General features: G+C 54.7%; 1 protein-coding gene and 1 long non-coding RNA gene across 3 annotated transcripts in view; both read right to left on the bottom strand.

Moving 5' to 3' along the window:
* The window catches only part of DKK3 (dickkopf WNT signaling pathway inhibitor 3), a 42738-nt gene that overhangs the window by 1990 nt on the left and 18523 nt on the right, over nucleotides 1–22225 (bottom strand). Inside the window, exons 5-7 of the mRNA XM_037133862.2 lie at nucleotides 2674–2766; nucleotides 1438–1582; nucleotides 556–712 (exon numbers count right to left, since the gene is read on the bottom strand). Coding sequence (XP_036989757.2) covers nucleotides 556–712; nucleotides 1438–1582; nucleotides 2674–2766 — 395 coding nt within the window. The remainder of the gene's footprint in view (nucleotides 1–555; nucleotides 713–1437; nucleotides 1583–2673; nucleotides 2767–22225) is intronic.
* On the bottom strand, nucleotides 3318–8355 carry LOC128628544 (uncharacterized). 2 transcript variants are annotated; one of them, XR_008392964.1, is made up of 3 exons: nucleotides 7144–8355; nucleotides 6932–7058; nucleotides 3318–3442 (listed from the first exon to the last, which is right to left on the bottom strand). It is a non-coding gene; the product is annotated as an uncharacterized LOC128628544 (long non-coding RNA). The 2 variants fall into 2 exon arrangements; XR_008392963.1 differs by having other exon boundaries at nucleotides 6932–7069.

Raw genomic sequence — 22225 nt, forward strand, 5'->3', positions numbered from 1 at the left:
GTGGGGCAGGGACGGGTGTCGTCGGCCCAGCTGCCCTGGATTCTGCTGGGAGGGAAGACTGAGGAGCCGCTGCCAAGAAGCCTAGGAGAACGCGCACTGGGAGAGGGCCATGCAGCCCTGGTGCTTCTTGGTCCCTTGGCAGCTTCCAACCATCACGGGTGCCCTCCGCCATGGGGGCCAACTCCCCCGGTTTCCCTCCCATCTTTCCCACTTCCTAGCCACCTCTGCCGGCTCCTTCTCCACTTGTCCTTTGTCGTAATGGGGTCCCCTCAGCCCTCACTGCTTCTCCCTCCACACTGTCTTCCCAGACAACCCACTCAGGAGGCTTCCACCACCATCTAGATGAGCCCCACTCTGTGCCCCTGGCCCCCCCTTCTCAGCCTGCCTTACAGGTCTGACTGCTATTGAACCCCTGTCTGGAAGACCCAAGGACACTTCAAATCAAACCTGTCCTAAACTGAATCCACATTTTCTCCCTGCTCCTGCCCCCGAGTCCCCTCTGAGTGGCATCTCATCCCCGCTTGGCCCCTGACAAGGGGAACACGGGGGCCTCACCTGTGAGGCTGGCAGAGGAGGCCACTGGCACACGGGCATCGGTCCAAAGCTCCGTCCGGCTCCAGCTCCCAGGTGATGAGGTCCAGGAGCCGGCTGGCAGGGTCATGGCAGAGCTCCCCCTCCACGGGCAGGGGTGTGCACACAGGGAACAACAGGCCTAGAACCGGCCAAAGTCACCCCCATGCCCAGCACCAAGGCAGGCACCGGGAGCGGGGTACAGCCTCCCACTTTCCACCCTCAACCCCAATGTGGATGTTTGGATTGAAAAAGTGGAATGAGAGGAAACAAGAGTGGCAGTGTGGGCTCAAGAGAGAATAAGCTGGGAGGACTGGGGCAGTTAAGGAGGACTGCCTGGAAGAGGCAGCATGTGCTACATTTTGAGGCCAAAGGTCTGGAGAAATTAAGAATGGAAGAAAGGTGTTCAAGGTTGGGGCACAGCACCAACAACAGACTGTGGTCGGGCTCACGCTGGGGCCGTGAGGATCCCAAACTGGCTGAGGAAGAGTGAAGACAGAAGGAGGACAGGGCAGCTGGAGCTGGCCAGGGCTGGGAAGGTGGACTGGACAGTCAAACCCCCAGAGGAGTGATAGCCAGAAAGCCGTCCTTGAGGAAAATTGCAGGAGCAGCAGGTGCCAGGTGGACCGGAGGGATGGGGAGGTTGGCTAAGGGGGAGATTTTCAGAAACACTGGTGGGAGACGAGAGTGCCTGAGCTGACCTTATGCTGGAGGGGCAGTGAGCGTGGACGATGGGGAGAGACGGGGGCAAGCCAGGTGACGGGGAACAGGACAGGAGCCAGGCGCTACCTCAGGCCTGGGGAGTGAGGTGGAGTGGGAGGGTGGAGTTGTTACAGGGCCTACGCTGCCCCCGAGGGAGCCACCCACCTCTCTGGAAGGCGCAGCACAGCCCAGGGTGGCAGTCCCTCTGGTTGTCACAGATGGTCCCATTGCTGCCTCTGGTGGCTGTTTTGGTGCAGTGACCCCAGACACAGAGCTGGTCTCCACAGCATTCACTGTCCCGGGTGCAGAGCTGGAGGGGCCACGGCAGCCTGTGACTCACAGGCCTGGGAGGGCCCGAGGACACTAGGGGTCAGCTAACCCACACCGTCCACTGCACGGAGGAGGAAACTCGGGTCCTAGGCGGGGGCGGGGCGTGGGGGGCGTTGAAGCCACGGGAGCAGGGCTGGTAAGGCGGACCTGACGGCTCAGATCACGGGGAATGGCACGGGGCAGGGGGGTGCCTGCCATCTGAGTCTTCCTCACAGCTGGAGATTTTGCCTTTAAAGGACGCAGCCTGTCTTTTGTGGTTCGCCCGCAGACTTGTGCCCTGCCCCTTTCTTATTAGGTCCCCAGGTCAGGAAGGAAGGTGGCTCGGGGCCCCAGGTGCAGGCAGCAATGAGATTCTTGTAAGCTGATTGCAGGAGCCCGGGAAGGCCACAGGAACGGTCGGGCACATGGGAGTCGCACATGGGGAACGGCAGTTAGAGACCAAAGCGGGTTCCCCACGGCCGTGCTCAGTGAAGGCACCCAGTGGGACAGCTGTGGCTCCGAACCGTGGATGGGGCTGGGTTGGGTAGTAGTAGTGAGTAGCAAGAAGTCCTCTGTTTTCCGAATGCGTGACTGTCTTAATGATAGAAAAGGCCAAGGAAAGTCTTAGGCCTCATGGCTCTTTCCAAACAGCTGCTGTGTGGAGGGAGAGTCTCTGCTCCCCTGGTCCCTGCTTCTCTGAACAGCCCCCATCAGGGGGGTGTTCTGGCTCCTTCCGCCCTCTCCGACAGGGCAGGTGGGAGGAGGAGCTGGCCGCTGGGCTGCCCTTTCTCCGCCCAGGGGCTGCTGCATGGGGTGGGCCTTCCCAGGGGAAGGGACAGGTGTGAAGCCTCCCCCTGCCATCCCTGCAGCAGCAGGTTCTGCAGACGGCCTCCCGGTCACTGCAGGAGTCCGCCCCACAGCGGGTCATGGACAGGTTCCTCCAAGTGAGTAGGGACCTGGTGGGGCTCCATGGGAGGCCTCCAGGAAGCCTGGCTGAGAACGTGGGCTGGCTGCTGGCCTTCTCCTCTTGGGCTCTTTGCTGGGGCACCCTGGCCCTGGGGCCGCAGCCCCGAGGCCTCTGGACACACTCACCGTCTGCTGGTCCCGGCATGGCTGGCAGGTGTACTGGAAGCTGGCAAACTGGCAGTACCTGCGGGGCCCGCAGTCCTCGTCAATGATGCACTCCTGGGAGCAGGGGAGGGGGCGGCTTCGTCAGGAAAGGCAGGTCAGCAGCCCACCATGCCCCGCAAAATGGGGCAAAGCCCCATTTATCCCGTCTCAGGGCTCAGAAACAGACGCCCTCCCTGCAGCCCTGCCTGGCTCACTCCCCTCGCTCCCCAGCAGCCACTCCCCCAGGGGGGCAGGGCCTCACCCACATGGTGCATCTAGGCTTCTGCCCTCTGGGATGCCGCACCCGGTCCACACAATCGCCTCTGTGTGCAGCCTCCCCTCACACCCAGGGTGGGAAGCACAGAGACCCAGGGCTGGTCTCCAGCACAGAGCAGATGGATTTAATAAAAAGAGCTAATGAGTTCCAGACCCCGGGCGGCTGCCAGGGGAGGGCTGCAGTTCAGCGGGACCTTGCTGACTGAGAAGGAAAAGGGTGGCCACAGGGAGCCCACCTCAGGGTCCTGGGTCTGAGTGACACCCAAAGGCAGCTGCCAGCTTCCAAAAGGGGGGCAGGCATGGCTGGCGTTCCACCAGCCCAGGTGCTTTCTCACGGCTGCCGGCCCCACTTGGCTGGAGAAATGGTTGAGAGAAGGAAGGAAGGGAATCTGTCCACCACCCAGCTCCAGAGAGAGGTCACAGGAGGGTCACCAGCAGGCGCAGGGCTATGTCAGCTCAGACTAGGAACTGGCAGCTGCCAGGAAAGAAGGGCAGGAGAGACGGAGAGGCCGTGACAAGGATCGCAGTCCTGATGCCCCGGTGACTCCTCCAGCAGGCAGCCACCGGGCGGACTGTTCCCGCGCTGCATACTGAAAACAGAGGCTCAGAAAGGCCAACAGGCCCCCCACCCCAGGATAGTGCAGTTAGTTCAGGGTAGAAGGGCTCTTTCCACCGCTGGCCCTTGGGAGAAGGGGCCCAAGGCTCCAGATGCAGCTGTCAGAGGCTTGCGGATGAGAAAGAATCTTCTGAGGCAAGATTCCAGGGCCCTTACAGAAGGTTCTAGGGAAAGGGAGGGACCCACCCCCGACTGACCAGGGCGTGCTCCATCCGGAAAGCAGGTGTGGGGCTGGACCTGGGAAGGCCTGCACGGGCAGGCCCTGGCCTGTGGTCCAGACTAGTCCCCACTCCACTCTGTAAACTGAGGCAGCTGTGCACGTGGGGGTGGACAGGGAGACTTCCTTCTGGGGCCCCTGGGGGCCAGCACATGTGGGTAGGCTGGGGGTCTGCAGGGAGGCCCTGGCCAGGCAGCTTAGGGAACTCATGAGCTCAGTCACTGGGAAGTGTCCCCGGTCCAGGTCTGGGTGTACTCCAGCCATCACTGCGGGGCTGAGAGGGCAGGCATTTGATCTGGGGCAGTTGCAGGCTTGGCTTCTGCAACACCAGCCCTGGTACCGACCCCAGCCAGGCAGAGGGTCCCGCTCTGCTCACCAAGCACAGCTCGCCCAGCCAGGAAGACTGTCCGTCCCACTGGATACCAGCGGCCCCCTGTCAAGGGCCTCCCACAGCCCCCTGTCAAGGATAATGGGAAGAGGCCAACTCGGAGACAGTGGTACAAGCCACCGCTCTGTACCGGGGGCTCCAGCAGAAACAGGGCTGACCCCCAGCATCACTGAAAAGCGATTTAAGTCTTTCCTGGGAGTTCTTTTAAAACATCACAGGACAGCCTGTTGCCTGATGCCCTGCAAAACACCAGAATTGCTCTTCTCTGTGTCTCCCCAGAGTCTGACTCACATCAGCCCACTGATCACCGTGGCAAGCAGGGTCCTCCCCCTGGAAGGAGTGGTGCTTGTCCCTGTTCCCATGCCAACAGCCTACAATGTCAGCATGCCACCATCACTGTTTCTTCGTGGGAGAAAACCAAGGCCCAGTGTTTCGGGGTTGGTGAGAGGGCTGGCCGAGCCAGAGGCTGAGCCGGGGGGTGGGCGGGTGCACAACCTGTCTGACCCCGGGGCCCGTGCGGCCTACGTGCACTGGGCTGTCAGTAAACCACAAGACGAGCTTTGTCTCAGCCGCCACGGGGTCCTAGACACAGACTCGACTCTGCCAGTTCAGCTGGAGGCGTCCTGGCCTTTCTTCCCAGGCAGAATAGCACAAGAATGGGGTGAGGGGGGAGGAGTGGGGGCGGCCCACAGGCCGTCTGGTCTCTTCTCTGAACCCAGCCACGGTCTGAAGCACTGGGACGAATATGAGAAAGTCCTCGCCCTCAAGGAATTTATAATTCTTTTTTTTTTTTTTTGGTAAAGGCAACTCAGTAGAAAAGGTATAGACAGACCACTCCCAGGAACAGAAATTGCTTTTCCTCTCCACACAGAAAAAGATGTCTGACCTCACCGATAACCTAGAAAAATGCAACTAAAAAGAGCAGGATACTATGTTTCCCCTTAAATGAAAACAATTCAAAAGGCTGACAATATCTGTGGTAGACAGAATACCGCCCCCCACCCAGACAAATGCCCACAGCCTACTCCCTAGAACCTGTGGACGGGCCAGGCCACCTGGCAGACAGACAGAAAGCCACAGCTGGAGTCGGGATTGCCAGTCAGCTGACCCGACGATAAGGAAAGACTCCCGGTTACCCAGGTGCGCCCCATGTAGTCGTAAGGGGCTGTGAAGATAGAAGAGGGGCGGAAACAGAGTCGGGGGGACGCCACACGAGAAAGACGCCACTGGCCGCCCAGACTGTGCTGGCGGTGCAGGTGGAGCCACGGCTGGGGACCGTCTCTCCCCTGGAGCCTCCGGAAGGAGCACAGCTGGGCTGACACGGTGGTTTCCGTCCGGTGAGACTCCCGCCAGACTTCGGACTGACAGAACCGTAAGTTAGTAAGTTTGTGCTATTTCTAAACCACCAACTGTATGGTAAGCTGTTACAGGAGCAATAGGAAACTAAAATAATGTCCAGTGTTGGTAGAGATTTGAGGAAATGGGCAGAACCTGACACTTCGGGGGGATTGAAGTGGAACTATATGTTTTTTGCAGGCGATTCATCAGAATCTATCAAAATGTAAATGCACGTACACTTTGGCCCGATTTCCCCTCCAGGCGACTGTCCTCAATCAGACACGCTTGCCCACACGTGCAAATATCTGAGTACAGGGGTGTGTGAGGCTGCACTGTGGTAGCACTTCTAGCCCAGAAGTCATGGAATTGCCCAACGAGACGGAGCCGATGAAATCGCTGCACGGTCGTGTCACGGGGAAATGCCACCAGGCAGGCGCGAACAAGAAGGGGGTGTTCTTTGCACTGTGGCGTTTGTATCGGTAAATAGAAGCAAGGGGGAAAGCCACGAAATCCCGCTTTGTGAAGCACAGAAAGAACACGGATGATGCGTGCTGGAGCCCAGTGCAGAGCTGGCACATGGGGGTTCGCGGCAGGCGTGTGCTGAATGGAGACAGTCACTGCAGTGTTAGTTACTGTGGCAAACAGGCTAACAAAACGCCGCTCATTCGCTGTGATTTGGGAACCAAAGCAAAAAACACACGGATCCCATTAATTTGACTTCTTGTATCCCAGGAATCGGCCCATCCAAGGACTAACCAGGCCTGACCCTGCTTAGCTTCCGAGATCAGACGAGATTGGGCGTGTTCAGGGTGGTGGGGCCGGAGACCCCAGGGATCCTATTGACTGAGAATTTTCATTTTCACCGTATGCTTCCTCTTCCAGATCTTTTTCTCTTTAATATTTATTTATTTATTTATTTATTTATTTATTTATAGAGAGAAGAGAGGGAAGGAGAAAGAGAGGGACAGAAACATCAATGTGCGGTTGCCTCTCATTCACCCCCAACTGGGGACCTGGCCTGCCACCCAGGCATGTGCCCTGACTGGCAATCGAACCTGTGACCCTTTGAGTTTGCAGCCCCATGCTCAATCCACTGAGCCACAGCAGCCAGGGCCTCTTCCTGATACTTAATTAAAAGAAAAAAAAAAAAAAGAAAAAACATGAGCTAAGACTTTCTAGCACCAATCTCTGTGAGATCCTGCTGTTTACAACTCCCCGTAAGAAAAGTACACATTCGTCCATAGGAACATTTTTCTTTCCCCGAACCGGCTGCTGTGTGACAAAGCATTCCCTGCAAAGTCACAGTGAAGCAGCTAACTTTTTTCTGGGTGTGGAAAATATTTTGGCGAGGAACCTTGCTAAAGACTTTTTGAAACACTGAAGTACATGCACTAAAGCTACTTACTGGGTTTCTTTGCCGACAGTTTTTGCTACTAGGCGAGCTCAGTGTGACCTCCCCTCGAGAATGTTCGGTGCGTCTGTTCTAACAGCCTGCCGGCGTGGTGACTGTGGACGCGCATTCCCAACAGCCCCTACAAAAGGCCTTTAAAAATTGTGATCATACTGGAAACCTTGGAACAAAGAGCCCAAACTTTGAATCCCAGTTTTGCTACTTACCAGCTGCATGACCCAGTTCACCAGGGATCACCCCTGCCAGGGGACCGTCTTGTTAGCAGAAAGGCAGGTCCACACTGGGGCTCGTGTTTCCACCAGTGACTCGCCATCTCTTTCCCTGGCAACACTTGGGGCTGTCACACTGGTCCCTGGCTCACCTGTGTGCAGGGCACATCTGGGTGCAGCAGCCTGTGTGCCCGTAGGAGTGAAGTTCCTGGGACAGAGTGGCCTCTCGTTGGATGCTGACCAGGCTTCCCACACGGTCAGGGTGTTAGTTTGGGGTGTCTCCTGAGGACCCCTTACCGGCAGGGGCAGGATCCCACCTTTTCTGGTGGGCTCCCCCCACCTCACCCCACCCCCAAGTAGAGCCAGGCCCAGAGCTGAGAAATCTAGGGTTTCATTCTTTTCTGTAATTCTGGTTTCTCTTACCTGTGCCCAAAGGTAATTATGCACATGTGGGCCAGTGTTTTAAAGGAGCCTCAGTAACACTGGGCAGAGGGCGTCTGGGGAGGTAGCTACAAAGTGAGGGGCCGTGGGGGTTCTGGGTTTGGGGCACCTCCCAGACCATCTGGACTGGAGGAGGGACTCCATGCCACCCCGAAGTGGAACCAGAGCCGTTCACCAGTGCAGAGGGCAGGGGCGCCTGGGGGTCCCAGAGCAGTGGGGGAGGTGGCTGCCGTACCCTGCTCTGCTCTTAGAGCCGACCGCAGCACTCCAAGGCCTCCCGACACAGGGTCCTGGTGCCACAGGGCCACCAGCACCTGCCACTTGTCACAAGTTCTCCTTAACCACCCCACCCCCCCCACGGATTATCCACACGTCACAGATGTGGAAGCCGAGATTTAAGGTAGAGGACCTGCCCAGAGTCACCGGGCCGAGAGGTGAAGCTGGGAGTCCAGGCCAACGGTCCAATCCTCAAGTCAGGCTGCTGCTCCTTCCCCTCCTGAGAAGATGCTTTTTCTTTCCCGTCAGCACTCATTAGTCCCCTCGGTGACAGGACTCACCTGGGACAGTGCCCTGAGTCCCGCACCTCTCTGCAGATAGAAGGCATGAACTCAGGATCAAGGCCATAGGCCCTGGATGTCTGAGTCTCCATGTCACTTACAAACTGGCTTCAGCAGCTCTTCTCCAGTCACGTCCTGTCTGTCCCCATTCCTCCCTCCCCTGCTGGTGGAGAAGCTGGACAAACAGTCTGGGCGGAAGCCATTCAGAGGATAGCGTCTTTGTTGTCCTCAGGAGAGAGCTATGTTTAGAAAGCTCTGGCCGGAGCCCCAGGGAGGCGGGGCTGGCGGGGAACATGCCATAGATCTGGCAGAATGCTGGGCCTGGCAACGGCCCTGGTGCTTCGACACTATCATGAAATAGTGGAAAATGGCAAAGGGGCTGCTCTGCATTTTTCATTTCCCCAATCAGATTTTATCAGGAGTGAGCAGCCTGAGGAGGCAGGTACCCAAAGGAAGGGAAGAAAACAGCACTGGACCCCTGAGAGGCTGTCCTCATGTCTGCACGTGGGGCAGGCGGGGCACGGCTTCTCTGTGGCCCCTCGGCTGCCTTGCTTCCCTTCTCACACTGGCCAGGGGCATTCTGCCCACCCTCCTCAGGAATCCCAGACATTCTTACTCACAGGAGGCCTGGTGAAAGAGGTGGCCACGCGGACGGACCTCTCCAGGGCCGGGCTGTCTACAGCCTCCTCTCAAGCCCAGCACCCTGGAAAGAACATCTTCAGGGGAAGGAGTGAGGACACATGAAACAGGCCTGGGGCACTGCCACCAGCTAAAACCCGAGGACCCCCAGCTCTGCACGCTGCAACTGGGGCGGGCAGGGCAGCGGCCAAGGCTCAGAGAGCACCCACTGTGCGTCTGCGCCTGCTCAGGAGTCGGCCGGCCCTCCGATCCCATAGCGCCCTCCGAGGGCGGCCACCGACTGCGTCTCCCCAGCACGGGCTTGCACAGCTTGCCACCCATTAAAGGAAGAACGAAGGGATGAATGCATGAACTGTTGGTCGATCTCCATTTTGCAGATGAGGAAGTTGAGGCTCAGAGCCCAAGGTCCTTGACGGACTTTAAAAAACTAAGATTCAGCCCTGGCTGGTATAGCTCCATGGATTGAGAACGGGCCTGTGAAGCAAAGGGTCACTGATTCGATTCCCAGTCAGGGCACATGCCTGGGTTGCAGGCCAGGTCCCCAGTGGGGGACACATGAGAGGCAACCACACATTGATGTTTCTCTCCCACTCTTTCTCTTTCCCTTTTCCCTCTAAAAATAAATAAATAAAATATTTTAAAAAAACAACTACTAAGATTCAAACCCAAGACTCAGATGCCTGAGCCGAGGCTCCATCTCTCCACCGTATCCTGTTGCCTCCAAATACAGTTAAAGGTTGAATTCTGTTCCCCACGGGGTCATATCCTGAAATCCTACCCTTTGGTACCTCAGAAGGGGACTTTACTGGGGGACGGGGACACTGCAGACGTAATTACTTAAGATGGTGAGGTGGTGAGGGTGGGCCCTGCCCAATGTGCCTGGTGTCCTTACAGATGGGGAACCTTGGGCACAGGACAGACACATGTGGAAGAAAGACGATGTGAGGACACGGAGAGATGACCGTCTACAGGCCCCAGAGGGGGCCTGGCCCACATCCTTCCCCACAGCCCTCAAAGAACCAACCCAGCCGACGCCTTGATTTTGAACTTCCAGCCTCCAGATCTGAGAGACAGCCATTTCTGCTGAGGCGCCCAGTTTGTGGCACTTGGTTACCACAGCCCCAGGAATCTGACACTGCCCCGCCCCCAACAGCCCGCAGCCCCAGCGGCCTCTGTTTCAGATGCTCCACCCACACCCGCCTCTGCACCTCAGTTTCAGCATCTCCCCGGGGGGAGGTGATGGGGGGCCGGTGGGGAGGCACTGGGACATTCTGAAGGATGCTGAACCCAGAAACCAGAACAGGGTTCCCTGACTGAGCCCCCACCAACCAGGAAGCTCCAGGCTCTGGCACTGGAGTCCCACACTCTGCTTGAGGTTTTGGTGGATGGTCATTCCTGGCCCCAGGCATGGGGTGAAGGTGGTGCCGGACCCTGAATGCTCCTGACCACCCCAGGAGGAGCGCCTGGTGCAGGCTGTGAGGTAGATGAGTGTCCCTCCCAGATGCAGCGTTGCTCTCTGACCCTGGCCCTCCTGAGCAGAGGTAGCTGCACAGATAAAAGAGGACCGTGAGGACCAACTGTCTTGATTTGACAGCGGATCACCTTGTGAAGGTGTGAAGCTCTGATGCTGCGCTCACCACACGGCTGGGTCATGCCTGTGTCATGCCTGTGTTTCCTCCGCCCATCAGGGCTATATGGTGCCCAGCACACCTGGGGCGGCAGGAGGGCAAGGCCAGGGCTTTGAGGCCCGTGCAGGTTTGAAAACAGGTTCACTTACACTCTGGGTGATCTTGGGCCATTTACTGGGCCTCTCTGCGCCTCGGGTTCCTTATCTTTAAAGTGAAGGACCTCGTGAGGTTGTGGCACAGATTAAAAGGGGTAATAGCTGGATGCCTGGCACAGCACCTGGCCCCAGGATCGGACCCGAGGGCACAGCTCTGTCTGCACTGCTTAACCCCCAGCAGTTCAGCTGGTGTCTGTGGGAAGGAAGGGCTTGGAGAACCTCCCAAGTTTAAGTCTGGGCCAGTGGATCTCATTCCAGCAATGAACACCTTTCCTACTGAAAAGGCCCAGAATGTCAGTCCAGTCGGGGCTCTCGATCCATGAGCACAGGACAACCACCTGCTTCACCCGGAAGCCCTGTGCTGTGCCAGGGGAAGGCAGGAGGAGGACAGTCACACAGAACTACAGGGGCCCAGACTGGCCATTTGGCCAAGGAGGCCAAGCAGGCATTAAAAGGGAAGAAAAAAACACAATTCAATTGCCTCTGGGTGCTCGGCACCTCGGCACCCATCGTCCTCGCCATCCTCCCAGGAAAGCATGTGAAGCCCCCTTTGTAGACAAGGGAAGTGAGGCAGTGAGATGAAGTCATTTACCAAGGTCATGGGTGAGGAGGGGCAGGGCTGGCCCTTGCCAAACCCACCAGTGCTCTGTGCAGATCAGGGCTACCCTGGGCGCTGGTGGCTGGGGACCAGGAAGGGGAGAGGAGAGGACAGTGTGAGGTGGGAGGCCTCTGGGGCTGGTGGGGCAGGCGGCCGCCAGCTGCCTCTGCGGAGGGCATGGTCCCCAAAGCTGGGTCCTGGTCCCAGGAGTCTAGAGAGCTAGAGGAGGTGCTGAGGAAGAGTCGCAGGAAGTCTGCCCTTCATTCACAATCTAAATCAGGTTCTTCTGAGTCCTTTTTGGCCTGCAGAACAGGCTAATCATAAGAACCTGTAAAATACACATTTGTCTCTCACACAACAGGACACCCCTACCTCCAGCCTCTCCTGGAGGCTGCATGAGAAACTTCCTGCCAGCTCAGGGCAGACGGGGGCCCCAAAATTCACTGCGGGTTCTGGCCTAACCCACGATGCAGAACTTGCCTTATGGAAAAACCCAGGCGGGAGCCAGGAGCTGATGCCAGCTGTTATTATCCTGAAGTCCTGGTGTCTGCAAAAGCCTGTGTCTCCTGGGGCTGCTCCAGCCAATTCATCCTGCCAGTCCCACAGCCCTGAAAGGGGAGGACGTGCCCTGCAGCTGGGCTGGGTGTCCCAGGTGTGGGGACCACTGACTCCCGACCCTTCCGTGCCAGGGTCATTCGAGAAAATAGTCCTGCAGTTCTCCCTCCCGTCCTGTTCCCTCCCCCAACACATGCGGCCCCCAGACCCCACCCTCTGGGAGCCCCCTCTCCTCACCAGCCTCCTGGGGAGACCTTCAGGGATGAAGAGGGGGGTGTCCCAGAACAGAGCCTGCCCCCTCCTCCAGGGATGCCGTCCCGCTGCCAGGCCGCGCTCACAGGATTTCCCAGCACTCTCCTCCAGTCTGAGTGATGCTGCCTGTGGCGAAGTTGCACCATATTTAATTTCAAAGGAAACTTCTTCACGTGCCCGAGTCCTCTGTAACTAAAGGAGTCAGAGCAGTGGAGGGGCCTCTCTGCCCTCTGCCCAGCAACGCTTCCTGGGCCTGGGTCTGCACAGCTCCTGCCCCCCATTCCAAAGGCAGATACAGGGGAGCCACTGGGGCTGGTTCTGACGTGCACCACACAGACCGAGGACCCAGTTAGAGCCCCACGTGCAGAGCAGAGCTGCGGTCCAAGTCATCAAGGGCCGGACGAGAACTTCGGGTCTGAAGGCACCAACAATGTTCGGGCGCCGGGTCCTGCTGTGCCTCACAACTGTGGCCCCAGGCCCCAGCCCCTCTCCCTCTCTGCCCGGCTCCTTGCCACAGCCCAAATTATCTTCCCAAAACACAAACCTGATGACCCATGTCCCTAATCTTAATTGTTCGGAAGGCTGCTCCAACCGATGGGCCTGGAGAACAGAGACCAGTTCAACCAGCACCTAATGGGAGGAGACAGGCTGCGCTCCTGGAGACCGGCCAGACTCGTCTGTGACACTGGCCTGGTAAATGAAGTGACAAGGGTAGAGTGAAAATCCAGCTGTATCCTCCAGCGACCCGGGACAGGGGGCCTGCGGTCCCATCACAGGGGGCCCCTGGGGCTATGAACCGCCCTCAACAGTATTGACCTCCCAAGGCTTAATTCCCACTCACTCAGCAACCTTCAAACAACCGACCCAGCTCCCAACTTTGCGTGGCTCACAGAGCCCTTCGTGGGCAGTCTCCAACCTGCTTTCGGGTCGGACCCCTGGCCCGCCCCAAGCCTGGCCCCTGCTTCTCGAACGCTTCACCGGTTTGTCTCTAAGGAGCGGCACAGATGTCTCCTCTCCAATGAAACCCTCCCTGACTCTCCCACTGGGCGCCTGTCTCCCTGCCATCCTGACCCCCAGCGCCGAGAACCCTCCCAGTAAAAGGTGGGTAAAATGAGAGTATGTTTGGGCTCAAAGGACCGACAGGGGCTTGTAAGGCTTGTCAAGACTCACACTGGGAAAGCCAGGATTCATTCGGGTTGGGGCGTTTTCCTCTCAGCAGTCTCAGTCCCTCAGAGCGAGGAGGCCAACCCCACACCCCTCTGCTTGGTCGCCTCGCAGCTCAGTGGCTGACTGGTGGGCCCTTTCATCTCCACTTCGACCCTCTGTGGTCCTGCCCACTCTACGGTCTCTGTGGCCCAGCAGGTTTGCTGCCGTTGTCCTTGGCTGCACAGCTCCCCGCTCACTGTTCAATGGTCCGGTGGGGCTAGCATTTCTATGAATCCAAGCGATTTTTCATAAAGTATCAGTCTTTGCTGATGTTGTGTCTCGGGGGTGGTCACCTGCTGGAGGTGCCCCTGTGGTCCTCTGAGGAGGCCACTGCCCAATTCCAGCCTTGACCCCGTGGTGCTGGAAGGGAGGCCTATGGGTGGGTGGGTCTTTATGTTTTCTCTTTTTCTTTTAAAATAAACATTCTGGGCAATGAATGGTGGGCATTGGAAGCAACATGGGGGGAGGGACAGTGGGCCCACCATAGTCTGAGGAGCCCAGAGTGGCCCCTGACTGTGATGAGTGAGGGCCTGGGGGGAGCGATCCATGGAGAACTGTGGCCAGCCCTCCGTGTGGGAGAGGATGGTCCCTCCTAGGGAGAGAGGGAGCTGGGGTGTCATGGCGACAGGTCTCCTAGGAGACAGCTCCAGGAAGTCACGCCTGGAATGTCTATGGGAAGGCAGGTCTTCGCTCTTGTTTCTCATAAGCTTTTGTCACTTGTATAAAGGGCTTTATCTGCTTTACCTCTTCTGACCTCTTCTGCACAAACTCAGCCACCTCAGGCAAATCTCTGCTGCCCTCCGCCTCTGCCTCCAGATTGGTGTTGAATAGGTGTCTGGCTCACATATTCATCTGCATTCTGCATCCTCTGCCTCCAGTCCTGCGGGGCCTTGGACACTTTTTGCAACACACGCAACCAGAATCGGAGCTCCTTTCGGTGCTGGCATCTGCCCCAGATAAACAGCATTTGGCCTTGGAGGCCAGCAGAGCCGTTGCCATGGCAGAGGTGTTCTGGGTCTTTATGCTTCAGGACTAGGTGACACCATGGCCTGTGCCTTGGGCTCCAGGCCAGGACAATGCTCCCATGTGACTATGGCAAACAGGGTCCCATCAGGGCCTCGTGGGGTAGCCACTGCTTTGTGTTTCCACCCCCACAAAATCGCGTTACTTCAAACAAAGCAAGGAATAGCATTAAACTTAGTCACATTCACATCGTTTACCTGCACCCAACAAGCCTGGTATTGTTCACACCATGGGCTGTGTGACTCCCTCAAGGGAAAGAACAGTGCCGGAGGCGAAGGGTGGAAACGGGGCAGGTTTCAGGGTTAGGGTGCAAGAGCGTGCTTATGCTTCTCAGTAATTACAAAAAGCTCCCGAGAATGTTCTGCTCAGTTAGGTCTGGGTTTATTCAGGACCCTCCCTCCATCACTGAAGACGGAGTTTCTCCAGATTCACTCAGTTGGTTTCTCCTTTACTCTTCTTATGAGTCAGTGAGCTGCCTTGGCCTAACCCGTGTTTTCTTCTTTCTTTCTTTTTTTTGCCTTGGGGAGAAAAAGTAATTAATGTGCATGTCCCTACTCTTAGCACTTAGAGATGGTGCCTCTACAAGACCTAGCTGCTCAGAGTCTGGCATTCTGAGACTCCGTCCTTGGGCACAGGAGCTGGAGAGCACTGTGCAGATGAAGCCTAGGTCTTTCTCCATCCCACAGGCTTGGGGCTGGGCTCTTCAGGGGAGCAGGGGATGTCTTCTCTGAGCAAGACAGGCCCTGGGGGTTTGGCATGTGATGCCTCCTGACACATCAAAAACCTCCACCTGGGTTCTTGTCTGGGTTCTCAACCCAGGCCGTTGGTGAAATAGGCCTTGGCGTGAGGAGGTCAGGAGACACCCTGGAAGGCAACTTCACACATCCAAGCTGCAGCCAAGGCCCCCGGCCTTCCTTTCCCTAACTTCTACTGCCCTCCTAAGCAGCAGGAGTCTACAGGCTTCCCACCTGGGCCACACAGGTGTCAGGCAGCAGATCTGAGACCACCTGCGCCCTCCAGCCTTTGAGATGGCCCCTGACCCCAGCATTGCTGGTGACTGGAATTTGTTCAAACTTTAGTTTCCTGCAAGTGGGTCTTCACAGTTGCTTAGGATTCAAACCACCTAAATGGAGGCCAGCATTACCTGGGAAAACTGGGGTTCAAGTCCCATCTACAATGGTGGGGGGAATGCAACAGACCGACTTCCTTTAACAACTTCCCCTCTGCCCGAGGGGCCCAGTCTAAACCTGAGCAACCACCGGTGGGCAGTGGCCACCCGCCAGGGACTCCTATGGCTGCAGGCCCCTGCTCAGAATAATGCACTTAACTGAATAAAGGAAAATACAAAATTACACTGAAGTACAGTTATCAAATTGAGATACAGTGTTTTATGGGCTTCTTTACTCACACACTGAATAGTAAGATCTACAGCCAGGCCTGACAACGACCTTCATTTCTAGGTGGCAATGAGCGTACATGCTATTTAAAGGCATCTACATCATGAGATGTGGAGATACCTGTGATTTCTCCTGGGAACAAAGGCACTGCTAGTGATGCTGCCGTCTGTTGCCGATTTTGAAGATTGGAGCACGTGCTACTTTAACTTAAAAGTCAGTGAAAACAAGGATGCGTTTCTTTCCCCTGGTCCTACCCAGGTTATGGAGGTAGCTTTGAGGTGCATCCAAAGCTAAGAACTGCTGCTTTAGTGCCTGCAGTCTATCGCCCTCTTTTCAAACTACAGCTCAAAGAATTCCTTCAGCTTTCTTAAAAAAAAAAAAAAGTTAAGAAAGTTTAAATCAACACAAAACAAACACAAAGTTGTTTTTTCCTTTGCAGAAAAAAGTCACCTTCCCAGCCCCCTGCCAGGCCAGTGGGTGGGGGAACCAGGCTGCATTCCACCCCGGGCCTCGCCTCCTTCCTGCCCTTACTATTGATTCTTTCTCCCCCCAGCACTGCCCACAGAGTTCCACCACAGTGAGGACTGAAAAGGGGCCTGTGGAATTGTTAAACCTTTCAAGCTGAACCATTTATGTTCATGAGCATGACAAAAGCCTTCATGAGTCTCAGGCCTGGAAAAATGTGCTTTGGCCTCATTTTGCTCCCAAGGAGCCACGTCTTACTCGCTTCACTTCCGTGGGATGACGGGGCGCACCGTAAACTTCAGCGGCATGCGGTGGCGGAGGGAAGGTGGTCTGGGTGCCCCAGACACCCCAGATGCCCAGAGCCGCCCCAGTGCTGCCCGGGGAGGTACCGGCACCCACACCACCCAGTCTGCTCCGGCTCCCCAAGCCGAGACACAGCCACGGGCTACAGAAGGGACCCCACGGTCAGCTCCCCAAGTTTGCTTCCTTCCTCAGCTCTTCCTGCTGGCCTGGCCCGGGGAAGTCATTGGTCGTATTTTGCCGTGTATAATGCGCACCCATATTTTTGGCCCAAACTTTCAGGGAAAAAAAAAAATTTTCACTTTAATTGTTTAATGCAATTTCTAGATACTTTTTTTGGTGTGTTATAAAGGAATTTTAGCACTTAATTTTGAACATATTATGGTACAAGAAATTTTATGTAACAAGTAATGTTACAAAACACAAGAGCAGACACAAAATATTTCAGGTGCTACTCATGCATAATGCACAACCTAACCCCTCCCTCAAAAATGTGGGCCAAAAAGTGCTCATTATACACAGCAAAATATGGTACTATCCCTGGGCCGCGGTTTCCTCACCTGTAAAATAGGAATGAGTGACCCAACCGATGATGCTGCCAGGACGATTAAGGGTGCTCAGTGTATCCACATACCACGGCATGTGCCAGACACTTGGTGACTGTTGGCAACTTTCCCGTCCGACCCTTTGGTATATAGTGTTACAGAGCAGGAGTCTGGACTTCGGAGTCAGAGGGACTTATTCCTAAATCCCAACTCTGACACTTTCCAGCTGTGTGACCTTGGCAGGTCACTCTATGCTTCCTTTTAGTTAAAGCTGGGGCATACCCCCTGCGTTGGTGGTTAGGTAAGAGTTAAGGAAACGAGCTTATATGAAGTGGTCACACAGCACCTGGTACCTAGAAGATGCTCAGTGAACATTAGTTCTCCTTCCTTACTGTGAATCGTAGCAACACTGTCAGCGGGAGGGGAGCTGCTCCACCATAAGTTACCAGGAGTGACCACTGGCCTCCGGTTTGGCCTTTCTGCTGCAGTGCGTGTGTTCTCTCTGGGGAAGGAGGTCCCTGCAGACAGGAAAAACAGGGCCCCGGAAGCTCAGTAAAAGCAGAAGGGTGCTGGGTGGCCACCTGTGCATGTGGGCTGAGCCCGAGGCCTGCTGCCTCTGCCCACTTTGAGCCACTGGGGTCTCGCTGGCCTGGAGTGCAGGTCCTTCTCCATGGTCCAGCCAAAATGTGTTGCACCCTGACCACCACTCATGAGGCAATGGGCTCTTCCTGCCTTTCATACCTGCTCCCCCTTTGGGGCCCTGAATTATATGAGACTACGGGAAATTCAGGCTGTTTCCCTGTGGCTGTATTTGCCACATCACATCACTGAATGTGTCAGCGCCCAACTTCTTCAGAGAGGAGCACATGCCACCCACTTAAAATACTCAGTGGTTTAGAATGTCCCTGTTGAGTGGCAGCAGGTCTGGCTCCCAATCACTGGGGAGAGCAAAAGTGGGTGACAGATTCCACAGTGTCCTCACCACCCTCCTCTGCTACCCCGTCCCAGTGACCTTCAAGCTCCGCCTCCCCTAGAGGCAGTGATCCCTGTGGTTCTCGGTTTTTCATCTGGGGCGTTTGGGGGAGGTGGGTGTTCAACAATGTGATGTAAATAACAGGAACATAAGCAGGTGGTGGAAGGTTCGCGACAGCCTCTGCAAAACTACCTACTGTTATGGCTCTAAACTTCCATGACTTCTTCTATTGGAAACACCTTTCTATTGAAAAGGCCAAAATTTGTATCTGGGTTCATGTTCCCGTTCTTCTCCTCGACATCTACCATGACTTGAACTTCTCTAAACTCCAGGGTCCTCGTCCTTTTCCTTCTCAGTATGACAAGGCTTAGAAAACATGTGACACAACACCGGCATACGGCGGAGCACACGGCAGGTGTTTGGTAATGAAGATCCGCGATTTTTGACCGCTGTACTATAAGGATTTTTAAAACATGCAAACTTGACTATTTATTCAGGGTCACTGACGTATTTTCCCTTAAACTGTCGAACAAAAAATGACCACAGAAACACATCAATCGTCACCTGGTGTGAATGCCCTGTCCGGAACCACTAATACATAGGTCGTATACAGAGCTGCATATTATTAGTCATGCTGCATAATAAGGTTGCATCTGATTGGTTCATTATCGGTACCTGAAATTCATGTGTGCATACATGTACATGCACGCACACGTATATAAACACACGTGGAGAGTGCACATATGCACATATATACACATGTGTGCGTGTGTATGCATTTCACATGTGTACATGTACAGGGTCCAGCACAAATAACATCCCTTTTTATTATAAAATTTTAAAAAATAATAAGCATGTAATTATGTAACATAACGATATCACACTCAAACATATCATATGACATTTTAGGTGAAATGTTCAAATCAAAACTATATATTATTACACCCATATTATTACCCTACCAACACTCATGCAGGTATTACTTCTGCTGGACCCTGTATATAGAAACCTGATTTTTTAAAAGTCACTTTGGAGCAAAAAGGGTAGGTAATTACTGTTATTACTGTATTTGTAAATCAATCAAAATTATACCTACTTTTTTGTCACATCAGCCACAGAATTTTAGTAATTACTTCATGTGTGCCATGAGATGAAAAAGGTTGAAAACTGCCAATGTAGATGAATGAGTGAATGAATGGATGAGAGAAAAACACAGCAAAATCATTTTTCAAAGAAATAAAACTCATCCTCCTACTTGCAGCTCTCGGCTGAATCTCCAAGGATTTGTGCTTCTGTCTGTATTCCCCAATTCACTCCTTGGTCACGCAGTTTTCATTCACAAATTTGTTGTTCAACTACTGAGTGCCTACCCATGTCAACACAGAGGCCAGTGTGACAATGGCCCTGCTTTGCCGGGGCTCAGTCCTCCGGGCACTTCTCCCGGCCACCACTCTGTGAACTTCTGGTTTGGCTCCCTGGGCTTCGGGAGGCCCTTCTCTGTAGATCTTCGCCGTCTTCCTCAGCCCTGGGCAAAACGTCTTCCCTGTTACTAATCATCTTACGAGCTGTCCCTAAGACGGTGGCACCTAGACCCTGCTTCCCGAACAGGAAACTCCAGGTCCACAGCGTATTAAAGACTGAAATGAACTAGACGTGAAGCCCCACCTCCGAGAGCTGCGTGATTTGGAGAAAGTGCTGCACCTTCCCACTTCTGTTGTCTCATTTGTGAAAATGTGAGGTTTGGGGTAAAGCAGGGGTGAGAAGCAGATTTCAAATATAGTGCTCTTCCCATTGATTACCTGCTTTAGGTACTGCATTCTCTCAAGTTCTAAGGCTCTGTCTGGGCTCACCAGGGAAGACCGACAACTGATGAGCAATGTCTGCCATAGGCATGGAGGTGGGTGGGTAGGAGTGTGGGTGTCACGTGTTTTTATCCCTGGTCTACAGGAGCTCGAAGAACCTTGTGAATCCTGCCACTTATAATTCTGTGACTCAGTGAATTACTGCTGTACTTTATCTTTGGATGGAGGCCTGTCTTAACACATAACCTCTGCATGTGTGGTCTAGCACCTTAGCCACCACCACTGGAGAAACTTAGGTACTATGTTTCAAGTAAAAGCAACCTTATAAAAAATAAATCTATTACTGCTTCCTGCCCTTGAAGGTCCAGGAAATTAGGGCCAGCAAGGATTTACATTTATTGAGCATCTACTAAGTGCCAGATACTTTCCATACATTGTCATTGATTTCCAAAACACTTGCCATGGGGCAGTCACTAAATCCTCCTCACACAGAGAAGGAACCAGCGCCCAGAGTCAGGGAAGCCGCCCTCAGAGCAGAGTCCAGCTTGTGGCACTTCGAACTCCAAACCCCACTGCCCCGCACTCCCTAAAGCATACCCTGATGTCTTGTTTGTTCTTTCTCTTCCAGGAGGTAGAGGTGAAAAATGGAACTGACAGCAGGTCTAGACAGAGCGATGAGATCCGGGCAAAAATGTCCATGACTCAGCCCCCATCCATCACTTCACCAGCCGGCAGTCTGCCTGGGATGGGACCGGAGCACACGCTCCCACCTGATTTAGAAGGTGAGCTCAGCTCATCGGATTAGGGGCAAGACTGCAAACTCCCTGAGAGCAGTAAACATGTCTCTCTGCATCCTGAACTCCTATCCTGAACTAGTTCCCTTCCACTGACCCTGACTTTGACCCTGGAGGTGGAGAGGGAATGACCAAGGCCTCTGCTGGCACTGCCCTCTGGCCCTTGTCCCAGGAAACCCTCCCTGCCACTGGTAGGAATTTAAAAACCACCACCATCACCAGCACAAAGCCCTTTCCCTGGAGGCCTGAGCCCCCACCTGAGCCCCCAGGAGTCTGCAGAGCCCTCATAGGGAAGTGGAAGGCCCCCAAAGCATGTGGAATCTCCCAGGAGACCACAGTGGGGGAATCTCATAAAGAAGGGAGTGGAGAGGGGCACAGATTCCTAATGGTCAGAAAAAAAATCACATCTTTGGTTCCTAGATATGAATCTCCCAGATGCAGCCAGAGCCTGAGCTCAGGGCAGTTTCCAGCATGTTGGCCAGAGGCTGGGGCACCCCTGAGACCGTGGCTGTCCCCCTGCAGAGGCAACCCCTGGGATGGTGCCGGAAGGCACTGCCTTGAGCTACGGCAGTGGAGCCCAGGGATTTTTGTGCAGCCCTTCAGCTCAGATCTGGGTTTGTGAGTTGCCTAGTTCCTACAGTCACAGAGACGAGAGGTAAAAAATGTCCCACCTCGTGCCGCACTGGGGGGAATGTGCGTGGTGCTGCCACTATGAAAACCAGTGTGGGCACTTCTAAAAAAATTAAAACTTGGATATGATCCATCGATTCCATTTCTGGGTATGTACCTAAAAGAATTGAAATCAGGGACTCAAAGACATATCCAGACCCAGGTTCAGTGCAAGGTCATTCACAATAGCTGAGAGGGGGAAACACCCCGAGTGTCCATCGGTGGAGGCTTGGGAACAAAACGTCGTGCGCACACACACACACACACACACACACTGGAATACTGTTCAGCTTGACAAAGGAAGCAAACTCTGGCACATGCTGCAGCACGGGTGAACCTCAAGGCCACTGTGCTACGTGAAACCGGCCACAGAAAGACAACTGGTGTACCATGTGCGGAACCTGCAGCAGTCGTGTTCACAGAGACAGAAAGTAGAGGCTGTCGCCGGGGGTGAGGGGTGGGGGAGCGGGGCAGTGGAGAGTCACTGTTTAGTAAGTGCGGCGTTTCGGTTCTGCAGGTGAAAACAGGTTGGTCACGCAATGAGGTGGAGACACTTACTACCGAACCACACGCTTAAACACGGTTGGGGCGGTGAATTTCACGATATACATATTTGGTCACAACTTTTAGAAATGTCCCACTAAGAACATGTGTTTGGAAGTTTGGGAATCGCTGAGACCTAAGTGACTTATTTTTCCCTCGTAGCGCTGGTGCTGCCACCCAGCTCTATGGTGTAACTTCCCGGAGCCTCTGTCTCTCTATCTATGAAATGGGGTCAAGGGCGCATCTGCCTTGCACAGTTTTCACTCGGATTGTGTGAGGGGAAGCTGGTCAGACCCCAAGCAGGGGGCCTGGCACAGAGCAAGAGCCCCATAAATGGCAATTCTTATTTTCATCAACATCTATTATTGGTCATTATGATCATTAATTATGCTGAGCACTTAATCACATCACTGATGGGTTAGCCTGCACTATTACCAGGATTTACCTGGACACGAGACATAGATAGCTTTGGAGAGAAGGTGGTTAATTCGGTCACTTTCACAGTCATAGTGACCGGGCAAGGGAACACTGTGGTTC

Source organism: Artibeus jamaicensis, unplaced genomic scaffold (genome assembly GCF_021234435.1).
Source record: "Artibeus jamaicensis isolate MK-2021 breed Jamaican fruit bat unplaced genomic scaffold, CSHL_Jam_final contig_797, whole genome shotgun sequence".
NCBI lineage: Eukaryota > Metazoa > Chordata > Mammalia > Chiroptera > Phyllostomidae > Artibeus > Artibeus jamaicensis.